The sequence below is a fragment of the Ahaetulla prasina genome, chromosome 1, assembly GCF_028640845.1.
Source record: "Ahaetulla prasina isolate Xishuangbanna chromosome 1, ASM2864084v1, whole genome shotgun sequence".
Lineage (NCBI taxonomy): Eukaryota > Metazoa > Chordata > Lepidosauria > Squamata > Colubridae > Ahaetulla > Ahaetulla prasina.
Genome location: NC_080539.1, coordinates 92,683,274 through 92,711,052, shown reverse-complemented (window position 1 = coordinate 92,711,052; position 27,779 = coordinate 92,683,274). Strand labels below are relative to the sequence as shown.

General features: G+C 39.9%; 1 protein-coding gene across 5 annotated transcripts in view; it reads left to right on the top strand.

Moving 5' to 3' along the window:
• SYTL3 (synaptotagmin like 3) overlaps positions 1-27,779 on the top strand; it is a 55,933-nt gene that overhangs the window by 5,925 nt on the left and 22,229 nt on the right. The window contains exons 2-5 of one of the 5 annotated variants that reach the window (XM_058168561.1): positions 1,395-1,668; positions 7,067-7,410; positions 14,652-14,867; positions 15,878-15,942. In XM_058168561.1, the coding sequence (XP_058024544.1) occupies positions 7,301-7,410; positions 14,652-14,867; positions 15,878-15,942 (391 nt within the window). In that variant the 5' untranslated portion in view covers positions 1,395-1,668; positions 7,067-7,300. Of the gene's footprint in view, positions 1-763; positions 1,669-7,063; positions 7,411-14,651; positions 14,868-15,877; positions 15,943-27,779 lie in introns of those variants that run through there. The other 4 variants (XM_058168575.1, XM_058168552.1, XM_058168567.1 and 1 more) reach the window with 4 other exon arrangements.

Here is a 27,779-nt window from a genome sequence, read left to right as displayed (position 1 = left end):
GTACAGTCAGCTTACTCCATTGCTGACTGTTGGGGGCGAGTCGTTGGCCCCCACAGAGAGGGTTCGCAATTTAGGCGTCCTCCTGGATGCACGGCTGTCTTTAGAAGATCACTTGACGGCCGTCGCCAGGGGGGCTTTTTATCAGGTTCACCTGATCCGCCAATTGCGTCCCTTTCTAGACCGGGTTTCCCTTTGCACAGTCACTCATGCCCTCGTTACATTCCGCCTGGACTACTGCAATGCTCTCTACATGGGGCTCCCCTTGAAGAGCACCCGGAAGCTCCAACTGGTCCAGAACGCGGCCGCGCGGGTGATAGAGGGAGCCCCTCATGGCTCCCATGTGACATCTCTCCTGTGTGGCTTGCACTGGCTTCCGGTGGTCTTTCGGGTGCAATTCAAGGTGCTGGTTACCATCTTTAAAGCGCTCCATGGCTTAGGACCGGGTTATTTATGGGACCGCCTACTGCCACCAACAGCCTCCCATCGACCTGTGCGCTCTCACAGGGAGGGCCTCCTCAGGGTGCCGTCGGTTAGACAATGTCGACTGGCGGTTCCCAGGGGAAGGGCCTTCTCTGTGGGGGCTCCTGCCCTCTGGAATGGGCTGCCTCCGGGGCTTCGCCAACTCCCCGGCCTCCGGACCTTCCGCCGCGAGCTGAAGACTCTTTTATTCCATCGAGCAGGACTAGCCTAAAAATGCTGTTTTAATGGGTTTTTGGATTGTTATTGTTTAGTTTTTAGGAAATTTGGCCATAAGTTATATTAATTTTATTCTGTTTCTAACTTGTATATAATGTTTTTTAAATTGGCTGTTAACCGCCCTGACTCCTTCGGGAGAAGAGCGGGATATAAATACGATAAATAAATAAATAAATAAATAAATTATGAGAAACAGAATGCTTATCTAGATGGATCACTAATCTAATAAGAGAAATACTGAAAAATCTAACTTATTCCAAAATATTCTCTTTAAATATGGACAGGGTTCTTAAACAGACATGTAGGTGATTATAGACATTGAAGATCTAGAGACTGCAGCTAAGATGCTGCTCATTCTTGATGAGTGCTGAATTTGTTTTTGGCCCTATAACAAAGATAAAATCCTTCTGTCCATTAAAAGTAATTTCAGTAATTAGTAACTGAAGTAATTAAACAGTAATTTCACCTCCACATTAGGAATACTGCAATATTGCCTAATTGCCCGAGTTGTCCAGAACTGCCTCCCTAATCATTTCTTGTAAATGGCATATTGACTATAATTGTATGTTTCTTATTCTGAAGCTTTGCGGAAACTGAGGTTTGCAGTATTGCACACATCTAATATTAGAGAGGAAGAAAGAGGAAACGCTGTCAGTATCACATTTAACTGCTATTACTCTTCCTGTTCAATGACTTAGACATTTCAGACCCGCGTTAATGAGAACAGCTGGTTTTTTTCCTGAGTGAATGGCTTCTTCCAAAACCTGTTGAGCTTCTCTTTGAGAGCAAATTGTGTTACTAATGGTGACTTCCAGTGCAGATGGCTGAACGACAACCAGGTGAAGCACACAAAGGAAACTCCATGTTAATGAGCTGAATGGTTTCTTGCTGAATGGTTCGGCAAGACGGAGAAGGTGGTAACAAGCTCTTATTCAATAAAGCAAAGCACTCTTTCTGGTTTGGAAGAAACAGGTAAGTCACAATTTATTAATAAGAAAAAGTAGTTTCATGGAATGTTTGTCTGCTCTTTTTTTATTTTCTAAGAGTAAGGATTTTTGTTTATTTAGTGCTTTCGTGTCAGTGTTACCTCCTGGTGACTCCCTGCAGTTTTCTTGGCAAGCTTTTCAGAAGTGGTGTGCTCCTGCCTCTTTCCTCAGGGTGAGTGAAAGTACATAGAATAGGGCTGGAAGGGACCAAGCAGGAGACCTTATATACCATTCTGGACAAGTGACTGATCTGAAGTCACCCAGTTGGATTTGGGGGTAAGGCAGACTAGAACTTACAGTAACCTTACAGTAACCTTAACCACCATGCCACCAATCTCAGGTCTAATGATTTAATATTCAAAACCTAACATAAATATTGTTAATAATAATAGGAGAGCTATTAATAAATTCAGAACAAGAAAAAATGCCCTCAAAGGAAATATACTTTCTGTTCACCATTACATTATTCTCATGTTTTCTTTTTAAATTTAGGCTGATAGAACAATGCATTTACAGTATATTGAGATCAAGTCTTTGGAAAACGCACTTCATCTAGGGAACTGTTGTGTTATGGTATGGTGTTGGATACTTAGATGTGAATCGGGAAGTCTTAAATTCATCAGGGCATCTCTGATGGATACCATAGCTCTCAATCTTACATTCCTCTGCAAAAGATGGGGATAATGCAGGCCATTTTCTTGCCAGGACCAGGGGTCACATAACAAAACAAGTTGAGCCTGTAGGATAGAAGTCTAGAGTTCTCAAGCCTCCTTTCCCAGAATCTCAGTGGATCTTCATCAGGGGTGAAATCCAGCAGGTTCTGACAGGTTCTGGAGAACCGGTAGCAGAAATTTTGAGTAGTTCGGAGAACTGGCAAATACCACCTCTGGCTGGTCCCAGAATGGGGAGGGAATGGAGATTTTACAATATCCTTCCCCCAGGAGTGGGGAAGGAATGGGGATTTTGCAGTAACCTTGCCCTGGAGTGGGGTGGGAATGGAGATTTTGCAGTAGCCTTCTGCCACGCCCAGCAAGCCACGCCCAGCAAGCCATGCCCATAGAACCGGTAGTAAAAAAAATGGATTTCACCACTGGTCTTCATCCCTGACCAAACCTTCTCCTTTGAGCTAGCAGCTTGGCAGTGCCACCCACCATCACCTATCTTTTAGAGAGCACCACACTGCAAGAGAAAGTAGAAGTAAAAGTTGAACAAATGGTATGCTAGTTCAAGCTTATCCAAACCTGGCCACATTAAGCCTCATGGACTTCAACTCCCCGAATTCCTCAGCCAAACTGAGTTCTGTCACCAAAGAGAGGCTGAAGTGTCTGACTCTTTCTGTGTGTGACACAGAATTATTTTCCTCTGTGTCTCACCAGTGGAGGTATGACCGGCAGCCTATAGTATTATGAATGTGTAGCAAGCAAGTACATTCATTCACATTAAGACCCAGTTAAAGATGCTGGAGGATCTGTTTAAAGAATGGGAGAGCTGGTAATAAAGAATTAGGTGAGGCCCGCACAAAAATGAAATCTGATTTGCTTTAATTTCAGTTTAAGTTTAGTTAAAATAATGTGACAAAATGTGATTACCACCTGTGTATTTAATAATGGCTAAGCTCTTTTGCAAAACAAACAAAAGGGATTTTAGAGATTTGGTCAGCTTCTTGCCATTCCTGAACAAAAAGCTACAGATAGTATAAGAGCTGACAATTATCCAATAATTGAATCACATTCTGCCAATAGAATATAAACTTGAGTAAGTTTTGCCTTTTCATATTCACAAGAATAAGAAATGTGTTAATATTATTTTGAGAGATACATGTAGAATGCTAGATACTTAATTTGGCAAAAAAAAAAAAGGTCAGTGATCCTTAAACCATTTTCACTACTAATGAGAATGTACTTGATTTTTTCTATAATAAAATTATAGAATGTACTTGGATATTCAGATAAAATGTTTGTAAGTGAAAAGTTGAGTTCCTGACTTCCAAAGAGGGAGAATCATAATATGAAATGATGCATTACACAACTCCTGTTCTTTCCTCATTTCCTCTTCATGGTACACTTAACTTTCTAACATCAATCATGCCTTAATTCTGAATAATCTCATTCATGCCAATGCGGTTATCCTACAGTAAATAGTTTGTAATTCCAGCTCTTTTCCTAAAGATTCAGAGACAGGCACTTCTGTCATTGTTAATGAGATTCTGCACCTACTTATGTCTGATGAAGGTGTGAATGCTACAATATCTGCTTAAATTTGGTGATGATTTTATTGATCAGAAATAATTTAGACAAGCTTTTCACACATAAAGAAATATCAATTTGACTTCTTTGGTCTTCTAGGCAATCAATTAAGTTTTAAAGCTAACTTTTCGTATCATATGAAATTTGGCGATAAATTTGTAAATATGATAAAGAAGATATATTCAACCCAAACAGCAAAGGTAGCAATAAATGGAGATATGACTGAACAATTTACAATAACAAAAGGAGTGAAGCAGGGATGCCCCTTATCTCCTTTATTGTTCATTCTAACATTAGAGATACTGTCAAGTAAAATTAGAAGCGATTATGAAATAAAAGGACTGAAAGTAAAAAAAGAAGAATACAAACTTCAAGCCTTTGCTGATGACTTGGTCTTCATCCTGGAGTAACCAATATCGACAGGACCCAAACTACTATCACAAATAGAAGAATATGGGAAGGCAGCAGGACTCAGAATAAACAGGCTAAAAATAAAGACACTAACGAAAAATCTTACAAAACAACAGGAGAAGGAATTAGAAGACAAAATGGGTATACAAATGACCAAAAAAAAATAGCTAGGAATTTGGCTAACAAATAAAGGTTCATCGATCAGAGAAAACAATTATAATAAATTAACACAACAGATAAAGACTTGGAAATTTGGAGGAAATTACAACTATCTTTGCTAGGGAAAATAGCATCAATCCAAATGAATGTGTTACTAAGAATATTATTTTTATTCCTAGTAATACCCATAAAATTAGGGATTTTTTTTTTAAAGACTTCAATAAACTTACAGCAAATTATATTTGGCAGGGGAAGAAACCAAGGATTAAAACAAAATCTTTACAAGATAGTAGGGAAAGAGGAGGATTTAGACTCCCAGATTAGGAAACCTATTATAAAGCAAAATCATTGATATGGATCAAGGATTGGATAGAATTAAAAAATAAAAGAATTCTAGCATTAGAGGGGTACGAACTACAAAGAGGGTGGCATGCATTTCTGTGGGTGGGAAAAAGTAGATAGCATGGATATTTTCAAAGGCATTTAATTAGAGATGCACTGTTACAGACATGGCAAAGGATAAAAAAGAACCACTATGATAAAATTCCGGAATGGTTATCCACAACGGAGGCACAAATTTACCCAAACACATTAGACATTGGTAAAATGAAAAGATACAAAGATTTGTTAAATAACCATGGGGAACTAAAAACAAGACAGGAATTAAAAGAACAGGGTACAGACATTGACTGATGGCCTTATATGCAAATAAAATCCAGATACAAGACAGATTTGATACAATTTGGATTCTAAAAGGAAGCATATGAATTAGACAAAATTCTTCAAGGTACAGAAGACAAATTGGTTAAAAAAATCTACAATTATTTATTAAGATACAAATTGGAAGAACAGGTAGTCAAAGAAAACATGATAATTTGGGCAAAAAACTTCAGTTATAATATTGAATTAGATAAGTGGGAGAAATTATGGAATACAAATTCTAAATTAACAATGTCTGTACCCTATAAAGAAAACATATAAAATGTTTTATAGGTGGCACCTGCCACCAGCTAAATTGGCAAAGATGTTCCCCAATACTTCACTATGTTGGAAATGTAAACAACAAAAGGGAACGTATTATCATATGTGGTGGTCCTGTCATATACCGAAACAATATTGGCAAAAAGTTAAATTACAAATAGAAGAAATTATAAAACAACATATAGAAATGAGGTCAGAAACATTTTTACTGGGAATAATTCCAGGGTCATATGAAAAAGAAATACGGTATTTAATTATCCACATAGTTACAGCAGCACGAATAGTTTGTACACAGAAATAGAAAAATAAAAATATACCATCTGAAGACAATGTAATTAGAAAAATCATGGAATGTGCAGAAATGGATAAACTTAAGAAGGAGATACAAGAAAAAGAAGAAACAGAATATTATCTAGTATGGGAGAGATGGTATAAATGGTTGGAGAAAAAGGGGGAAAAATAAAAGGACAAGGAAAGATTAAATAACGGATAAATTAGGAGTAGAAATAGAAGAACAAATAGGAAGAAACAAAAATTGTGGAAAGGAAATTGGGTACACATGTATAAGTATATATGTAAATAAAATAGTTAGAATAATATAATATAGTGATATATATATGATATATTAGAAATATATATATAAAAGATGCATTAGGATAAGAGAGAAAATGTATGTATTGAAATTGGTGAAAGGAAGAAAGTGTTAATATTTCTTTTTTGTTTTTGTTTTTTTTAAAAAATCTAATAAAAATTATTTTTTAAAAAAAGCTAACTTTTCCTATCAAATGGCATGAAGATAGAGCTAATTTCTTCCTTTGATCTGAAACACATTGTGCATTTTGCATAAAGAGAGATAATCTCCAGCTCACAAATTATTATGCCTCCTGGAAAACATGGTTGCTTGGAGGTACATTTCTCATATTTGCAAAACTGCAGATAAATGGTGATTTTTTTCAGATAGTTCTCTCTCTTTTGATCTCTGTTGTTATGTCTTTCTTCAAGTCACATGATTGAAATTCTTCCTTGTTTTTGCTTGACGATGATGGTTGTGGTTTTCTTATAGTACACCAATTCATGAGTCAATATGCATGGGTGCAATATGAGTACACATTGCTGGAAATAGCAAAAGGACATCCTCTTGATTTGTATGAGGAGGTGTGGTCAGTCAGAATTGCATTGTTTTATGCAAAGCCATTTTATGTGCCTCGAGAGACATAGGCAAAACATAATATTCTTATTCTCTCTCTCTCTCTCTCTCTCTCTCTCACACACACACACACACACATTCACAGAACATATGAAACCAGGAAACAGCCCCTAATTCCATGTACCTTTTATTACTTTACTTATTGTAATTGGCTATTAAATACTTTTTTTTGAAAGCTACATATAACAAATTGCACAAAGGTGTATAAGCAGAATAAAACTGAGCAATGATAAACTACATTTCATACCACACTTATGGACCAGCAAAGTTATAGTCAAAAGAACCAGGAGACATTTAACAAAAATATTCCCATATCAGTTTTCTACCAGAATTACTACTGTAATTTATTTCTTTTATCAATTTTATATTACTTTCAGTAGATTGGGAGCCTCAAGTTCATTTCTTCATGGGAGGAAGCAGACGAGCAGATGTATTAAACAGATAATGAGTTTGTGAAAACAAAGGCTTGTCTGAAATATCTCTATTTTTACCATTTTTAAAAAGAACAATGCATTGCAAGTGCTTCACTAATGAATGAAGGATGTAAATTTTCATAACTCCTTTGCCTGCTGGATGATACTGGATTCTCTGTCTTATGAACGTCAGAAGAGAAGATGTCTCAAGAATTTAACCTTAACTTACTTAAGGAACTGGAGCAAGACATTGTTCTAAATGTCCTTTGCCGTGATGAGATGTTGAGAAAACTGGAGGAACAAAGAGTAAGGTATGTGTGTTCTTATTTGGGAATGCAGGCTGTTGTTGTTTTCTGAGCTGTGTAAGGTAATCTACTGTTCAAAATATATAACACAATATCTTTTTAGGACCAAAGAAAATGGCATGCAAAAATGTACAAATTTACTCTTCAAGCTTTTGAATTATCCTGAATGCTTCTGTGATACGGTAGCATAAAAACACCCTCTAGTGTTGAAATTTTAAATGAAATCATTTGTAGGAAGAAACCTAAGTGGCTTCATGGATTAATTTAACGAACATGGTGATTTGCTTAGCAACTGCTGCCAAAAAAAAAAAAAAAAGTAAACACAGGTCAGTCAAGTGACCAACTTATTTTATGTCTGTCATAACCTATGACTATCATTGACTGTCTCCATTACTCTCCTGAGTTTTTTTTTTAATTTACATTTATATCCCGCCCTTCTCCGAAGACTCAGGGCGGCTTACAGTGTATAAGGCAATAGTCTCATTCTATTTGTATATTTGTATATTTACAAAGTCAACTTATTGCCCCCCCAACAATCTGAGTTGAGGACTATACACTTGTTTCCAACTCTTATATCTCAATTATTGTAATGAAAATGCTAGCTAATGACTTAAGAAGTTCTAAGTAACAGATAAAACAGAGTAAAACTGGTTTCTGGTTTTGTCAATTTCCTCTTCTCTAAAGTCAGCAACAGTTGATCTGTCACTCTCTAGATAACTGGTTCTTTTTCTTCCCCTTTTATGTGGATTGTTGATTACAGGTTCTTCAGCAGTTTGAAGTGGGACAGTGGCTTATGTGGCTTCTCAACATTTCAAACAGGCAGAAGCAGAGATATTCGCAGACCAAGTTCAAAGTATTTTTGTGGTTTGGGGAGTGAAACTGGTGGCTGTGTGGAAGTGCCATCATTCATTGCCAGTGGAGTCAGCTTGGCAATTAAGAATTTTGGAAAAAAATATGGGGTTTTGATGCTTCCATGCTGATTTCAAGATAATATTCCAAAACAGTTTACAGTATCAGAAATTTAAATATTAAGAAAGCACACATTCAGTAAAGCAACTATAATAATTAGCCATCAATCTTTAAACATGAAAACAGAATTCCATATTCAAAACCAGTCACTTTCTTAAAATTCATTAAATTCATAATCCTTCTTAACTAAGGATGGATTGATGCTGTACTGGACAAGCATATTCTTGAGGGCAAAGTTGATCAAAAAATGGGATACCAGTAATGATGTTCTATAATTCATACTGTTAGTAAAATAGATCTTCATGCTTGTGCAATTTTATGTGCTTGCAGAAAGTTCTTCACGGTTGGTTTCGTTTACTACAACTATCAGCCCCAAATTATGGAAAACTCCTAACTGATCTTTCAGAGGAACAGAGATCCCATTTAGAAGAGAGTAAATGGGTTCATTCAGGGGTGAAATGCTCCCGGTTCGGACCGGATCACCCGATCTGGTAGCGATGGCAATGGGTGGTTCGGAGAACCGGTAGCAAAAATCCCTGCCCCCCCTAACCCCCCCCCGCATGCCCAGCTGAGCCGCGTGATCATCAGAGTTTTTTTTCTTTTAAAAGCATTTTTTCTTTGGCCGAAAAAATGCTATTAAAAGTTAAAAAAAAAAAGGCCTCTGATGATCGCGTGGCTCAGCTGGGATCGTCAGAACCCTTTCAAAGCATTTTTTCTACAAGCTCTTCAGCTGAAAAGGTTGTAGAAAAAATGCTTTTAAAAGTAAAAAAAAAAAAAGTTGGCCATGCCCACCCAGTCACATTACCCCCCCACCAAGCCACACCCACAGAACCGGTAGTAAAAAAATTTACATTTCACCCCGGGTTCATTCAGATTTATCAGCTTTCCCACCAATTAAAGTTTCAATTAATTCTCCCTTCTCAAAACACTTTTTGGAGAATGTTTCATGGTTTATCTACAGTCAATAGATGAAAATGCAAGATAGAACTTGTCTCTGCATTGATGAGGCTCAGAGGTGTGCATTCTTGACTTGCTCAAGAATGGTACCTAGCCTTTACAGTAGGATCACGTTGCAAAAATGGGAGGGGTCATCAGGGCCAAGTTTAGAAGGAGCGTTTAGTAGTTTTAAGGGGTGACATTGTTGGATGGTGCCATTGATACAATTAACATGAATCTGAGCAAACTTTGGGAGACAGTGGAAGACAGGAAGCAGGGGTGAAATGCTCCCGGATCGGACGGGATCGCGCGATCCGGTAGCGATGGCGGCTGCTGGTTTGGAGGACCGGTAGCAAAAATCCCTGGCCCCGCCCTCCCTGCCTCTGCTGAGCCGCACCATCTGCAGAGGTTTGTTTTTTTTTACTTTTAAAAGCCGGTTTTGCTTCAGCCGAAACAGGCCTTTAAAAGTAAAAAAAAAGCCTTTGAGGATCCCGCCCCTCAGCTGAGATCGGCAGCCTTTAAACTTAAAAATTAAAATTAAAGGCTACTCTGGGGATCTCACCTGAGTTCCTCATCAGCAGAACCTTAAAAAACATGTTTTCTGTAGAAAACATGTAAAAAAACTCCTTTTAAAAGAGTCTAAGTCACTTACCTGATTACTGATCGACCTCATGGCTCTGCTCATAGCCTGAAAGCCCCAGTTTCGCTTTTAGCACAAGACAGAACTAATCTAAACTTAGCTAATCTATTTCACCACTGAGTGATTAATGCTGTCTGGCTGAGGAACTCTGGGAATTGAAGTCCACAATAAAATAAAATAAAATAAAATAATAAAATAAAATATTTGTGCAGCTTTCTGAGATTTGGTGTGTTTCTGTAGTGTTTCACTCTAACTACACAAACACACAAAATCTCAGAAAGCTGTATGTGGTATTGTGTGTGTGTGTGTGTGTGTGTGAGTTGTGTGTGTGTAAAGTGTGAAAGTTGGTTTTTGAGCTTTTTGTGGCTGTGTGAAGTGTGAAGTGCAGCTGCTTTTACATTGTGTGTGAGTCAGTTGTGTTGTGTTGTGTTATGTTGTGTTGTGTGTGTGTAAAGTGTGAAAGTTGGTTTTTGGTACCTCTTATTGTTTTTAATACTTTGTTTATTATTTTTATTATTTATTGTTATTGGCCACGCCCACCCAGTCATCGGACCACCAAGTCACGCCCACCAATTAAGCCACGCCCACAGAACCAGTAGGGACAATTTTTAGATTTCACCTCTGACAGGAAGCCTAGCATGCTATAATACATGGGATTGTGAAGAGTTGGACATGACTTAGCAACTAAACAACAACTAATAGAGAGCTTGAGTATTTTGAAGTGTTAGATACTCTAGAGTTTTGCCCTTAAACTGGCAAAGTTACTAGAGCATGACTCCAAATTTGGTAGGTTTAGGGTTCTACAAAAGGAATGTGTTTTTTGAGATGTTTTGGGACCCAAATCTCCAGATCCTTTGCCTTATCCACTTTATTTAGGGATATAAGAGGGGTTGTATGATAGAATAGAATTTTGCAGTGCCCCATATGTGAAAGCCATTGAGAAATATAGAAATAATCTAGGTATCACCGGCTATGGCAAACCTCCTTCCCAGGCTGAAGGTAATCAACAACTGGCAGATTTATTTTATTTTATTTGAGAAGGACTCAGGGCGGTGTACAGCCAAAATAAAACACGGAATATATACAATTAAAAGAATTTAAAAAGAACTATTACTATGTGGCCGATTATTAAAACATTTAAAAATTTAAAATATTATTAAAACCCCAATTTAAAACAGCTATTTATGCCAGTCCTGCTTGAATGAATAAATATGTTTTAAGCTCACGACGAAAGGTCCGAAGATCAGGCACTTGACGTAAGCCAGGGGGGAGTTCGTTCCAGAGTGTTGGTGCTCCCACAGAGAAGGCCCTACTCCTGGGGGCCGCCAGCCGACATTGTTTGGCGGACGGCACCCTGAGAAGGCCCTCTCTGTGAGAGCGTACGGGTCGGTGGGAGGCATAAGGTAGCAGCAGGCGGTCTCGTAAGTACCCGGGTCCTAAGCCATGGAGCGCTTTAAAGGTGGTAACCAGAATCTTGAAGCGCACCCGAAAGACCACAGGAAGCCAGTGCAGACTACGGAGCAGTGGTGTTACATGGGAGCCACGAACGGCTCCTGTTACCACTCGCGCAGCTGCATTCTGGACTAACTGTAGCCTCCGGGTGCACCTCAAGGGCAGCCCCATGTAGAGAGCATTGCAATAATCCAGCCGAGACGTAACCAGAGCGTGAGTGACCGTGCATAAGGCATCCCGGTCAAGGAAGGGACGCAACTGGCGAACCAAGCAAACTTGGTAAAAGGCCCTCCTGGTGACGGCCGCCAGATGTTCATCAAAGGACAGCCGACCATCCAGGAGGACGCCCAAGTTGCGAACCACCTCCTTTGGGGCCACTAACTGCTTCAACAGTCAGCTGCGGGTGCAGCTGACTGTACCGGGGTGCCGGCATCCACAGCCACTCCGTCTTGGAGGGATTGAGCCTGAGTCTGTGTCTCCCCATCCAGACCCGTACGGCTTCCAGGCACCGGGACAGCACTTCGACCGCTTCGTTGGGGTGGTCCGGGGTGGAAAAGTACAGCTGAGTATCATCAGCGTACAGATGATAACTCACCCCGAAACCACTGATGACCTCACCCAGATGACCTGAATGAGTTTTACTGCAGGTTTGAAAGGAAACTACAGCCACCTATCTCCACAACCCCCATCTCAGACACACCAACAACAGCCAAGCCTCCTACAACTGACCCCATTTCATTGGGTTCACAACCCCTAGTGATCACAGAAAAGGAAGTGCAAGACCTATTTCACAGACAAAAGCCAGGAAAAGCTCCAGGCCCAGACAAGATAACTCCTTCTTGCTTAAAAGTCTGTGCTGACCAATTGGTCCCCATCTTCACCCATATTTTCAATAAATCACTAGAGATGTGTTATGTTCCTTCTTGCTTCAAACGCTCTACCATCATCCCAGTGCCGAAGAAGCCCACCATCAAGGAAGTGAATGACTACAGACCAGTTGCTTTAACATCTGTAGTCATGAAAACCTTTGAAAGGCTAGTGCTTTCCTACCTGAAAAAGATCACGGATCCGCTATTAGACCCCTTGCAATTTGCATACCGAGCAAATAGATCAACAGATGATGCTGTTAATATGGCTCTGCACTGTCAGGCCTGGAAACCATACTAGACTTTAGGGTTCCAGATGCTGCCACATTTTTCCCCTGAGGGGAAGAAGGGGGGTTGAGGGGTATGGTAACATTCTTCAAGCAGTCAAGGTCGGATGGTGTTCACATCTGAAGGAGGAGTGGCGAGAAGATATTCAAATGAACTGGGAGAACGTGGGACCATGTGACCAGCAAAGGGGTTAGGGGGGTGGGACTCTTGGGGTTTGTATCACTGGGAAAAGAATCCGGAAGTTCAGTTTTGGAATTTCACTCATCGTGTGCCAGTTTCCTCATGCTAGTAAAGAACTCTGAAAGACAATGGCTTCTGAGTTTTTTTTATGCAGAAGAGGTTTTTCTGGAACCTTGACACACTACATCCTACAACATCTTGAGTCTCCAAAGACCTATGCAAGGGTCCTTTTTGTAGACTTTAGTTCAGCATTCAATACCATCATTCCAGACATTCTTCTAACTAAGCTAAACCAGCTACAGGTACCGGAACAGACTTGTAAGTGGATCACAAGCTAACAAACAGGAAGCAGCAGGTGAAGCTAAGCAAGATCACATCAAATACCTGTACAATTAGCACAGGGGCCCCCCAAGGCTGTGTGCTCTCCCCACTCCTCTCTGTATACCAATGACTGCATCTCCAATGATCCATCTGTTAAGCTACTGAAGTTCGCAGATGACATAACAGTGATTGGTCTCATTCGAGACAATGACGAATCCGCATATAGACGAGAGGTTGAACGACTAGCCTTGTGGTGCAACCAAAACAATCTGGAACTGAACACACTCAAAACCGTAGAAATGGTGGTAGACTTTAGGAGAAACCCTTCCATACTTCCACCTCTCACAATACTTGACAACACAGTATCAACAGTAGAAACCTTCAAATTTCTAGGTTCTATCATACCGCAAGATCTCAAATGGACAGCTAACATCAAAAACATCATTAAAAAAGGACAACAAAGAATGTTCTTTCTGCGCCAACTCAGTAAGCTCAAACTGCCCAAGGAGCTGCTGATTCAGTTCTACAGAGGAATTATTGAGTCTGTCATTTGCACTTCTATAACTGTCTGGTTCGGTTCTGCAACCCAACAAGAAAAACACAGACTTCAGAGGATAATTAGAACTGCAGAAAAAATAATTGCTACCAACCTGCCTTCCATTGAGGACCTGTATACTGCACGAATCAAGAAGCGGGCTGTGAAAATATTTGCAGATCTCTCGCATCCTCGACATAAACTGTTTCAACTCCTACCCTCAAAACGACGCACACCAGAACAACTAGACACAAGAACAATTTTTCCCTGAAGGCCATCACTCTGCTAAACAAATAATTCCATCAACACTGTCAGACTATTTACTGAATCTGCACTACTATTAATCGTCTCATAGTTCCCATCACCAATCTCTTTCCATTTATGACTGTATGACTATAACTTGTTGCTGGCAATCCTTATGATTTATATTGATATATTGACCATCAATTGTGTTGTAAATATTGTACCTTGATGAACGTATCTTTTCTTTTATGTACACTGAGAGCATATGCACCAAGACAAATTCCTTTTGTGTCCAATCACACTTGGCCAATAAAATTCTATTCTATTCTATTCTATTCTAGTCTGTTCTATTCTATTCTAGGTACAGGGTCAGATTGACAGATTACTAGTCAGGACACACTGGAATGTGCTTAATATCAAGTCATTCAGATCATTCAAGCCATGCAGCTCAATATTCCATTTTTCATGAGAATTTGTAGGTTGACAAATTCTTCCTGGTTCTTTTTGTGCCCTGAGCATGTAAGAATCAAATTAAAATATATCCAACTCCTCAGAATAATCCAAAATTGCTTGGAATTAGGATGCTACCATCTTCTCCAAAACTCTGTTCAAGAATGGGCCATTAAATATTCTGGGGTAATTACCCAGGCTATTTGACATTTTATATTGGAGGTTTAGTAGAAGGGTTCCTTTCCTTGGAACTCAAGAGTATCACAATTCACAGCTAAAGCTTAATAATATTTAGAATTTGTAGTGCTGGTACATGTCCCACCTGGCAAATGTGTGAATATTCTTATTTCTTTCTGGCCAACTACAGCAAACTGAAAATCCAACTGCAGCAACTTTGGCGTAAAGGAACGAAAAATGCCAACTATGGATCTCAGAAACGATCATGTGCCCGTTGTCAGAAGTCGTTTGGAATCCTGATCGATAGAGGAGCAGTGTGCAAAGGATGCAGCCATCATATATGCTCTCAATGTCGCATTACTGTAAATGCCTTTCTGTGGAAATGCACTGTTTGCTATGCTTCTGAGTAAGAACCTACCTTAGTTTAATACTTGAATTGCTGTTTATTCTTTAGTAGTTTTCTGATATGAAAACACATCAAACTAAGTACAGGAAGTCCTCGACTTACAGCAATTCATTAGGTGACCATTTGAAATTACAGTGGCACTGAAAAACTGACTTATGACCATTTTTCACACTTAGGACCATTGCAGCATCCCCAAGGTCAAGTGATTTACATTTGGATGCTTGACAACTGACTCACATTCATGATGGTTGTAGTGTCCCAGGGTCACGTGTTCCCCTTTTGCGACCTGCTGACAAAGTCAACAGGGAAACCAGATTCACTTAACAGCCATGTTACTAATTTAAGAACTGCAATGATTCACTTAACAAATATGGTGAGAAAACTCGTAAAATGGGGCAAAACTCACTTAACAACTTTCTCACTTAGCAACATAAATTTTGGGCTCAACTGTGGTCGTAAGTTGAAGGCCACCTGTATATATTTTTTACAGTGGGTACCCCTATTTTGGGAATCAGATTTATAGGAGTTTCCAAACAGCCAGCTTCTAAAAAATGGCAGAAGGGCTTGAGAAAGGAGAAGTCTGCAGGGTCAGAAGAAGAATTGGACAAATAAGTTCCTGAGGAGGGAAGAAAAAAGGGTTGAAGTAGGTATATGTATGAGCTGATTTTCAGGAAAAACTAATTTTGTTTTATTTATTAATAAAATAGTTGTAGAACTAGGAGCCAAATACTCATGGTGTTTGAATGGAGTTTCAAAAATAAAGTACAGCTACAGGCGCTCTCAATATGAATTAGTGTAGGATTTAAAAAGAAAGGGATTTTGTATGCTAGTGCAAAATCACAGAATACATAACTCTGATTATGCAAGAGTTGATGTTCCACTGCTCTTGATCACCATGATGGAATTGATTTGATTTTTTTTAAAATAACTAGTCCATTTATTGTTCCAAAAGTCCTCATTGAAAAAGGCATGTATAAAATTCAAATAAGCACTTATTTTGTTTTTTTTAGGGCTATTAAAGTGAAAACAGGTGAATGGTTCTTTGAGGAGAGAGCAAAGAAATTCCCAACTGAAGGTACCAAATAAAAACAAAAGCATGATTAAGTCATATGCCAGATAAATTGATAACTTTGATAAGTTTCTCCTTCTAATTCATGATTTATCTTAGCAAAAACAGTCTTCAAGAATGCAAATCTATAAGTGTTGAGATTTTGAAATGCGATTTTATTGAGCTATAATAGTAGCAATTGTATTGAATTATTTAAATTCACCCTCCCTTAGCTGTAAATATATGCATTTGTCATAGATAATAATACTCAACTGCTTAGTTCAGTTTTTTGTGCTGAATTCAATGATTTTAGTACAATTTAGTACAATTACAGATAGACATATCTATTTATGTTTTGGTTCTTTTTTGCATTTATGTGTGGCCTCTTTATGTCCATGAATCCCATCACTATTATTTTCAGAAAATTTCTGCATATAGATAGAAATATTAGAACTACAACAACAATATATTATGACAGCTTTGGAGAAGTCATTGGGAGGTTGGAGTTCATTTATAAAAGATCAGTAAGCAGTGCTTCTAAAACTGTGTCAGAGGGAGCTTTGGACATGGGGGGAAATTACTTGAGTAAGGTAGGAATGATATTCATAACTTATTTTTAAATGAGAAGCTATAATTCAGTAATGAGAGTGTTAGAATGAACTCAGAAGAAACATTCAATGAAAATCAAAACCATTCCTTATGGAAATAGGGAGATATTCACTGTTTTTGTAACAGAGAAGTAACAGAAGTGAAAATAGAGGTAAACTGAAGAAAGCCAGCATTGTTTACGGTGAAGGTGCTGTCACTGGATTGGGGAGACCCAGATTAGAGTCCCTGTTAACCACAGGTCTCCCTGAATGACTTTTGGCCAGTCACCCTCTTGCAGGCAAATCTAGCCCATGAGTTGCTGCTGTGAGGTTAGAATATGTGCCATCTGTACCTCTCAGAAAGATGGTGGGGCAGAAATAAAGAAATGAAGGAAATTGTTTATTTGCTGCTATATTATACCAAGAGGTCAATTTCCCATTGACTTTCTGCAGTAGAAAGGTGACTTAGTGATGTGCCAAGGAAATAATGATTGCCTTTCAGTACCCACACGGCCTCCTTCAGAGAAAATACTGTGTTTCGCCGAAAATAAGACCCTGCCTTATATTTTTTTGAACCCCGAAATAAGTGCTTGGCCTTATTTTCAAGGAGGTCTTATTATTTTGGGGCACCCAGAGCAAGTCGGGGATCCTCTTGCCACCTTACCTGATTTCTAGCTCTGTCTCCTTAACCCTAACCAGAGAAAATGGCGGGGACTTTTCAGGGGAGGTCTTATTTTCAGGGGAGGGTTTATTTTCAGAGGGAGGGCTTGTTTTTTTGGGAAGGGTTTATTTTCGGGAAAACACAGTATATTCTTGTAGAGTTATTCCCACACTGCTTTCATCTAGTGCAGGGGTGTCAAACTCGTGTCGTCAAGACGGTGTCACATGACATATCGGGACTTTCCCCCCCTTTGCTAAACCGGGCGGGGGGGTGGAGCCAGCATGTGATGCATTGGGTCCACAGGCCGCGAGTTTGACACCCCTGATCTAATGCAAGACATTTCCAGAGGGATTTCCTTATAATAATAATAATAATAATAATAATAATAATAATAATAATAATAATAATAATAATAATAATAATAATAATAATAATAATAATAATAATAATAATAATAATAATAATAATAATAATAATAATTTAATTTTTATACCGCCCTTCTCCTGAAGGACTCAGGGCGGTGAACAGGCAGATAAAATAATACAATGTATTACAATAAAAACACTATTTAAAAAACTTATTCAATATAGCCTAAATTTAAAATACAATACAAAATATAAAATAAACCCCAATAAAATCCATGTTTAAAAACCCTATTTAAGCCAGTCCTGTTCGGAAGAATAGATATGTCTTCAGCTCGCGGCGAAAGGTCCGGAGGTCAGGAAGTTGTCGAAGTCCTGGGGGAAGCTCATTCCAGAGGGTAAGTGCCTCCACCGAGAAGGCTCTCCCCCTGGGGGTCGCCAGCCTATACTGTTTGGCTGACGGCACCCTGAGAAGACCCTCTCTATGGGAGCGTACCGGCCGGTGGGAGGCATGTGGTAACAGAAAGCGGTCCTGAAGATATCCCGGTCCTATGCCATGGAGCACTTTAAAGGTGGTAACCAGCACCTTGAAGTGCACTCAGAAAACCACAGGTAGCCAGTGCAGCCTGCGCAGGATCGATGTTATATGGGAGCCACGAGTGGCTCCCTCTATCACCCGCGCGGCTGCATTCTGAACCAACTGAAGTCTCCGGGTGCACCTCAAGGGGAGCCCCATGTAGAGAGCGTTGCAGTAGTCCAGGCGAGAAGTGACGAGGGCGTGAGTGACCGTGCATAAGGTATCCCGGTCTAGAAAGGGGCACAACTGGCGGACCAGGCGAACCTGGTAAAAAGCTCTCCTGGAGACGGTCACCAAGTGATCTTCAAAAGACAACCGTCCATCCAGGAGAACACCCAGATTGCGCACCCTCTCCATTGGGGCCAATGATTCGCCCCCAACAGTCAGCCGCGGTTGCAGCTGACTGTACGGGATGCCGGCATCCACAGCCACTCAGTCTTGGAGGGGTTGAGTTTGAGCCTGCTTCTCCCCATCCAGACCCGAACGGCCTCCAAACACCGAGACAACACTTCAACAGCTACATTGGGGTGGTCAGGGGTGGAAATGTACAGCTGGGTGTCATCCGCGTACAGTTGATAACTCACCCCGAAACCACTGATGACCTCACCCAGCGGCTTCATGTAGATGTTGAACAGGAGAGGCGAGAGAACCGACCCCTGTGGCACCCCACAAAGGAGGCACCTCGAGGTCGACCTCTGCCCCCCTGCAACACCGTCTGCGATCGGTCGGAGAGATAGGATGAGAACCACCGAAACACGGTGCCTCCCACTCCCAATCCCCCCAACCACCGCAGCAGGATACCATGGTCGATGGTATCAAAAGCCGCTGAGAGATCTAGGAGAACCAGGGCAGAGGAATAACCCCTGTCCCGGGCCCTCCAGAGGTCATCCACCAATGCGACCAAAGCTGTCTCCGTGCTGTACCCGGGTTGGAAGCCGGACTGGAACGGGTCTAGATAGACAGATTCATCCAGGTACTGGGGTAACTGGTGTGCCACCACACTCTCAACAACCTTCGCCACAAAGCGAAGGTTGGAGACTGGACGGTAGTTACCCAAAATAGCTGGGTCCAGGGAGGCTTCTTGAGGAGGGCCTCGAGGTCAACCTCTGCCCCCCTGCCAACACCGTCTGCGACCGGTCAGAGAGATAGGAGGAGAACCACCGATAAATGGTGCCTCCCACTCCCAATCCCCCCAACCACTGCAGCAGGATACCATGGTTGATGGTATCAAAAGCCACTGAGAGATCTAGGAGAACCAGGGCAGAGGAATAACCCCTATCCCGGGCCCTCCAGAGGTCATCCACCAATGCGACCAAAGCTGTCTCCGTGCTGTACCCGGGTCGGAAACCGGACTGGAACGAGTCTAGATAGACAGATTCATCCAGGTACTGGGGTAATTGGTGTGCCACCACACTCTCAACAACCTTCGCCACAAAGCGAAGGTTGGAGACTGGACGATAGTTACCCAAAACAGCTGGGTCCAGGGAAGGCTTCTTGAGGAGGGGCCTCACCACTGCCTCTTTCAAGGTGGTGGGAACAACACCCTCCCTCAAAGAAGCGTTGACAATCCCCTGGAGCCAGCCTCGTGTAACCTCCCGGGTGGCCAGCACCAACCAGGAGGGACACGGGTCCAATAAACATGTGGTGGCATTCAGCCGCCCCAGCAACCTGTCCATGTCCTCGGGAGCCACAGGATCAAACTCCTCCCAGATGGTCTCAACAAGACTAGCCTCCGTCACCTCGCCCGAAACTACCCAATTTTGGTCCAAACCGTCCCGAAGCTGAGCGATTTTGTCAAACAGATACCTGCTGAAATCCTCAGCACAACCCTGTAAGGGATCATCGCAACCCTCCTGATGAAGGAGGGAGCGAGTCACCCTAAACAGGGAGGCTGGGCGGTTCTCTGCTGACGCAATGAGGGTAGAGACATAGGCCCGCTTGGCCTCCCTCAATGCCACTAGATAGGTCTGAGTAAAAGACCTAACTAGTGTTCGGTCAGCTTCAGAACGGCTGGACCACACGCTCTCTAGGCGTCTTCTCCGGCGCTTCATCTCCCTCAGCTCCTCGGAAAACCAAGGAGCTGGTTGAGACTTACGCCGGGTCAGAAGCTGCAAAGGCACGACACGCTCCAAAGCGCCCACCGCGGCCTGTTCCCAGGCCGCAACAAGCTCCTCGGCCGAGCCATAGGCCAGATCGCCAGGGAGCGGCCCAAGCTCCATCAGGAACCTCTCCAGGTCCATCAGTCGCCTGGGACGGAACCAACGTATTGGTCCCGTCTCCCTGCGGTGTTGAGCGGCGGTCCGAAAGTCAAGACGAAGGAGAGAGTGGTCTGACCATGACAAAGGTTCAATGACTAATTCTCGTACTTCCAGATCACTCAACCACTGTCCAGAGACAAAAATCAGATCCAGTGTGCTTCCCCCGACGTGGGTGGGGCCGTCAATTAATTGGGTCAGGTCCATGGCCGTCATGGAGGCCATGAACTCCCGAGCCGCCGTTGACGACACACCGGCTGATGGCAAGTTGAAATCCCCCATGACCATAAGCCTAGGGGTATCAACTGCCATCCCGGCTATCAACTCCAGCAACTCGGGCAGGGCTGTTGCCACGCAGCAAGGAGCCAGGTACGTGATCAACAAGCCCACCTGCATCCTACGCCCCCACTTCACGTAAAGGGATTCACAACCGGCTATCTGAGGAACAGTGGCCTCCATCGGCTCCAGACTCTCTCTAATAACCACCGCCACCCCTCCACCCCTACCTTGGGCCCTCGGCTGATGAAATGCCCGGAAACCCGGTGGGCACATCTCCACCAGGGGAACCCCCCCCTTCAATGCCCAACCAAGTCTCCGAAATGCCTATAAGGTCTGCAGCCCCCCCTGTATAAGATCATAAATCAGGGGGGCTTTATTCACTACGGACCTAGCATTGCACAACATCAGCCGAAGGTCCAAGCCCTGGGGATACTGGCCACTCGGGGAACGGGAAAAGTCTGAGGGGCTGGAGCGCGCAATCGCTCTCAAACAGCGAGTGCGCACCCCCTGAACATGATACGGTCCCCCACTTCCGCCATATCTGCCTCTCCCACTTACTGTACTGATGGAACGGCCCTCTGGTATTGGAGAATAAGGCTTCCCCTTCACCTCCGAACCTAATGAGGTATCGCCGCGAGCAATCGCAAGGACTGGCTCCCTCCCCGACGGGTTTCCCCCGATACCCGTCTTTACCCTCCCTCTCCTTAAAAATTGTTTATCTAAAAAGCCCCAAAGATTCTTTCTTATCAGAGTTGACCTTTCTCTGGTGGCAAATTTTACCCTGGGCAGTAGGGCACAGTATTTTCCAAGACACAAAACAGCAATGATAACCTTGCAGGATCTAATCTGGAACAGTCATTGGGACTAGAGGTTTAGTCATCTGAGCTTTCGGACATTTGTTCTGGAGCCCATCCTTAGGGAATTTCTCTCTCTCCAGAATATGTGCTTTGGGCTATTTCATGCATAGTATTTATGTGGTGCCTGACTGTGTGTAGTTTTTTAGTTGTTGATTGGGATATTGATGGCTGACTATTGTCATAATTAATAGCCAGTCATCAACAACTAAAAAGCTACATGCAACCTGGCACCAATAAATACTACATATAGAATAGCTCAAAGCACATATTCAGGTAGAGAGGAGTTCTCTGAGGATGGGCTCCAGCACAAGTCCAAAAACTTGGAAGATTAAACCTCCGGTCCCAGTGACCAACTCAGATTGGATCCTACAACATTATCCTGGAACACGTATATTTGCTTTCATTTGTAATGATTGTTGGTTCATGGGTAGAATAATAGAACGTTCATACCAGGGGATCTTTTTTTTTAACATGCTGAGAGTTCAAATCCCTCTAGTCCCTAAATAGTGTCAGATGCAAGAAATCAGGAACCAAAATAGAGATCAAAAGTACTACAGGTTTATTTCATGCTACTTATACACAAGAATCTAATCTACCCATGGTCAAGGCAAATTGGACTTAGATCTCTTATGGAGGCATAGAGACTCCAAACTGATGATGCGTTTGACCCTGACCTCAGACTCAGCCTGGTCATCTCCTACAGTAATGTTACAATGAATTGATCTTTTTTTAATTTAGCACACCACATTACTGTGTGTCTTTCCTCTGTATTGTTTTTAAAATCTTCTTTAATCTTGCTCTTTGTCAGGCTAGATGCTTATGTGCTTTGTCCATGATAGGAGATAGATGCGGATATATATCCTTTGTGTTTTCAGAAGTAGGAACATGACTTTAAACGGCAGGCTTTATGATTCAAATTGCTGTTGTGCTCTACACTTTAAATTTTCTTGCTTTTGTCTGACAAAAGAGTTGTGGAAAAGGTGAAGGCTTGCACAATATCTGTGCCAGTGTGGTTGGCCCAGGTTCTGCTTAAATATGGATGTGGGTTTCTTTTTCTCATGGGCTATCATACACCTTCCTTTAAAAAAAACACGTTATCATGAATTTTCTTAAGTGGAAATTTCTATATACACTTTTGCCAAAGCTACCTATACCAAGTGTCAGTGCTTAGTTGGCTTTCTAACCTTTTCCCCATCTACCCAATTAATTCCAGAGCATTTCTCGTGTAAAAACACTGGAAGATAAGAGGCCAAATTGAGTTTTGTTCTAGTTGTAAAAAACTGGAATTTATTTAAAGGCACTGCTGCTGTTGAGGCCCGGAAGGTGATGGAGGGTTGTTGCCTATGTTTTTAGTATATGTTTTTTTTAAATGATAGAAAAGAGAAGAAAGGGAATGCAGTTTAAACATAAGATGGGGCAAGGAAAAGAAGAAATCATGAAAATAAATTAATATTACAATTGTTTTTTAAAAATAATAATGGAAAATAATCTATAAGTGAATTTTAATTATATTTCAAATATATATGTGAAACAGTGTTTAGAGGAACAAGATATTAAAAAAATCTAAATCTAGGTATATACTTAAAGTAAAAACCCCAAAAGAAATCAGTATTATTTTTATTAATCGTTTCATAGTTCCCATCAGCAATCTCTTTCCACTTATGACTGTATGACTATAACTTGTTGCTGGCAATCCTTATGATTTATATTGATATATTGACCATCAATTGTGTTGTAAATGTTGTACCTTGATGAATGTATCTTTTCTTTTATGTACACTGAGAGCATATGCACCAAGGCAAATTCCTTGTGTGTCCAATCACACTTGGCCAATAAAAATTCTATTCTATTCTATTCTTTCTATTTTGACATAATGTCATTGTCCCACCTTGATGATTCTTGGATGCATCAGGTTTGCTTCTTCCATCTCTTCAACAGCTCTTGCTAGACTTTGAGTTGGATAAAAAAAACACAGGAAAATCTAGCTATTTGCATGTCAAAAGTTGTCTTCCAGAACATCGGTTTTTCAACTAGCTTTCTTTATATCAATCTTTTTCCCACCTCAAGATGTACAGGACACCTCCTGGTCAGCTGACTAGAAATTATGCAATATCGAATTCTATAACCTTAAAAGGGAATCAACTTGGGGAAGATAACATTTCCTAGAATTGATGGCTTAAAATGGAGAAAATTGAATTTTTGAATGGAGAAATTTGGTAATCAAGAACAGTGATTTGTTCTTTGATAAGAACAAGGATGTTGACTTTAATAACTGTCTAAATATGCAAGGTGACTCATATAATTCCTTTTTTTCCTTGAAAAATATTGGACTTCTAGCAGTTTTCAGTGCAAATTATTGAATTTACAAATGAGGTGTTATTTTATGAATTCAAACAGTGCCCTCTTTTGGCACTTTATCATAATGCCAAAGAAATTATTCAGTTTTAAATGCAATTGAATGTAATATAATCATTATTATGGTACAATTTAGGGAAAAAATGTATGCTAAATTACTAAGAGTTCATACTAATCCATACTAATCCAGTTCCAAAATGCAGTGTAATATTAACCTGTCCTGGTAAGAAAGGATTTCCCTTAGCATAGAACTATGATATCTACAGTATAGTGAAATATAGAACCAATAAATAACTCTTTCTTTTGTGATCATCTGTTTCCATCTTTAAAATCCAGATATAGCAATGTCATATTAGCAGAATGGTTCCTCACATTCATGCTTTCAAAAGCTGCTTTGTAGGTATAGGGATTTCCTGCAGTTGATTGGGATGGAAGCACAATGGGGTGTGATGGACAGGAAAGGAAAATTCAGTTGTAAATGTTGGATTCTACTCATCTAGTCTTGGAAATCACTCGGAATTAGAATTTAAACAAACTCAAATAGTCTTTTTTTATTTTTTTATTTTTTTGATACAAACAAACATAAAAACATCTTCAATCCAGATACAGTGTGTCAGTAGGTTTTACAAGTCTTTTGTGCAATTTCAACATATGCGTGTCATTAGTTTGTCTCATCTTACATTTTGTCTATCTAATATGTATCCAAATGTTTTAATCAATTAATCCTTTAATTAACTATAGTATTTTATTCTCTCATTTAATGTAAATTATTCTAAATTAATATTTTATCTTATTACATCATTTATTCCATCATCTTAAATCAATTGTATCATTCAGCAATTCTTTCCTTATAGAAACCTCTCTCAATCTTTTTAAACATATTTTTCCTTCTAGCCATTGGTAAAATAAGTTCCATGTCTTATAATATTGTTTATCTTCCTGTTCTCTAATTTCAAATGTCAATTTACTCATTTCTTCACATTCCATTATTTTCTTAATAATTTCGTCTTGCAGTGGTAATTTCTCACTTTTCCAATTCTTAGCAAATACAATCATAGCTGCTGTTACTACATTCACAATCAAATATCTCAATTCTCTATTATAAGTTTCAGGTATGATCCCCAATCAAAAAAGATCTGGTTTAAAGTCTATATGCTTTTTTATCATTTTTTCCAACCATGTATAGATTTTAGCCCAGTATCTTTTAGCTCCCGCGCATGTCCACCACATATGATAAAATGAACCAGGTATCTGATGACATTTCCAGCATTTTTCGGATTTGTTCTTGAACGTTCTGGCTATTCTTGTTGGGGGTAGGTGCCATCTGTAAAACATCTTGTACAAATTCTCTTTATACGCAGTAGACATTGTCATCTTATAATTTTGCGTCCACAATTTTTGCCATGCCTCTAAGTCAATCCCATGCCCAAAGTTTTTCCCCCAAGCAATCATTGTCTCTTTAACTTGTTCTTCTTCTAATTTAATCTCTAGTAAATATCCATATAATTTTCTAATTAAATTATCATCAGTACCCGTTAGAGTTTTATCTAGATTAGTCAAGTTATTATAAAAACCTTCTGTTTTGGAGTCTTTGTCATAACTGGAGTGTATTTGCAAATAAGAAAACCAATTCATTTTTATACCTTGTGTTTCTAATTCTTGCATAGTTTTTAGTTCACCGTTTTCATTCAACAATTCACTATATCTAACAATTTGTTCCTTTCTGAATACTATTGAATATGAGAATGCCTCAATAGTTGATACCCAGACTGGAATTTTTAAATAATGATTTTTCTTAATCCTTTCCCAGTTTAATAACAAAGCCTCTCTTCTGAAATGTCTTCTGAAATACCCCTGTGTTTTAGCTTCCCCATACTATAATTTTATTTATTTGTTCACACATAAAAAGGCATGCCATCCCAATAGCAAGTCATCTCCTTCCAAAGTCAATATTCTAGTGTTTCTTAAGGTTATCCATTCCTTGATCCACATTAAATTTGCTGCTTGGTAATATAATTCCCAATTGGGCAACCCAAAGCCTCCTTTTGTTCTCGCATCTTGCAATAATTTTAATTTTATTCTTGCTTTTTTACCCTGCCAGATGAATTTCAACATTATTTTATTCAATTCTTCAAAATATCCTTTCCCCAATTTAATTGGAATTGTCTGGAACAAATATAAAATTCTAGATAGTATATTCATCTTAATCGTTGATATTCTTCCAATCAGTGATAATTGTAAATTCTCCCATTTTGCCAAATCTGACACAAATTGTTGTTTGAGTTTACTATAATTATTCTCTTTAAGTGTACTACATCTTGCTGTCAAATATTTTTTTATTTTTTTTTATTTCTTTTGTCACAACAGTATACACAAACAATTGTCATAGATAAAACAACATGTTTTGAAGAAAATATATAAGTAAAAAAAAATATGCATCAACTATATTAATTTGATATAATGAAGGGAACAATAGGACAGGAACGGTAGGCACTATTGTGCTCTTATGCACGCCCCTTATAGTCCTCTTAGGAATGGGGTGAGGTCAATAGTAGACAGTTTTTGGTTGAAGATTTTGGGATTTTGAGTAGAGACTATGGAGTCAGGTAATGAGTTCCAAGCATTAACAACTCTGTTACAGAAGTCATATTTTCTGCAATCAAGTTTGAAGCGGTTGACATTTAGCTTGAATCTATTTTTTGCTCTTGTAATATTGCGATTGAAGCTGAAGTAGTCTTTTATAGGAAGGATATTGCAATAGATGATTTTGTGTGTTAAACACAGGTCATGTCGAAGTCAACGGAGTTGTAAGTTTTCTAATCCCAGGATTTCAAGTCTGTTGGTATAAGGTATTTTGTTGTTTTCGGAGGAGTGAAGAACTCTTCTAGTGAAATATTTCTGGACTCGTTCTATTGTATTTATGTCAGAGATGTGGTATGGGTTCCAGACGGATGAGCTGTATTCAAGAATAGGTCTGGCAAATGTTTTGTATGCTCTAGTTAGTAGTGTAGAGTTTTTAGAAAAGAAGCTGCGTAAAATTAGGTTTACAACTCTTAGGGCCTTTTTTGCTATGTAGTTGCAGTGGGCTTTGGCATTAAGGTCATTTGATATGAGAACTCCAAGATCTTTGACAGGGTGGGGGTCGTCAGTTAGGTAATGTCCATTAAGTTTGTACTTGATGTTAGGGTTCTTTTTTCCAATATGTAAGACTGAGCATTTGCTGGTTGAGATTTGGAGTTGCCAAGTTTTAGACCAATCGGAAATTAAGTCGAGATCTTCTTGAAGGGTAGAAGTATTATTAGTGGTATTAAATAGTTTGACATCATCAGCAAAGAGAACACAATAACTTGAGATGAGGTCACAGAGATCATTTATGTATAGTATGAAGAGTGTTGGTCCAAGAACACTACCTTGTGGAATGCCACTTTTGACAGGAACAGGATTTGATATAGCGTTGCCAATTTTGACCACTTGTTGTCTATTTGACAGGAAGGCATTTATTCAATTGTGAAGAGGTCCCGAAATGCCATAGGATTTTAGTTTGAGGAGTAGTTTATCATGTATTACTAAATCAAAAGCTTTGCAGAAGTCTATGTAGATTGCATCTATTGTTTTTCCTTGATCAAAGTTGGTAGTCCATATGTTTTTGCAGTGGAGGAGTTGTAGGTTACAAGACAATTTTTTTCTGAAACCAAATTGTTTATTAGAGAGAAGGTTGTTTATTTCGAGATGGAGTGTAATGGATTGGTTTATGATGGATTCCATTACTTTGCATGAAACACAACATAGAGACATATTCCCAAACTCAAATAGTCTTGTAGACACAATGTTTTCACAAATTGATTTCTCAGTCTTGGAAAAATGAAGAAAAATGAATAGGAAATAATATCTCTTGATAAAAAAAAAATACCTAAACTTTGGAACAATAACG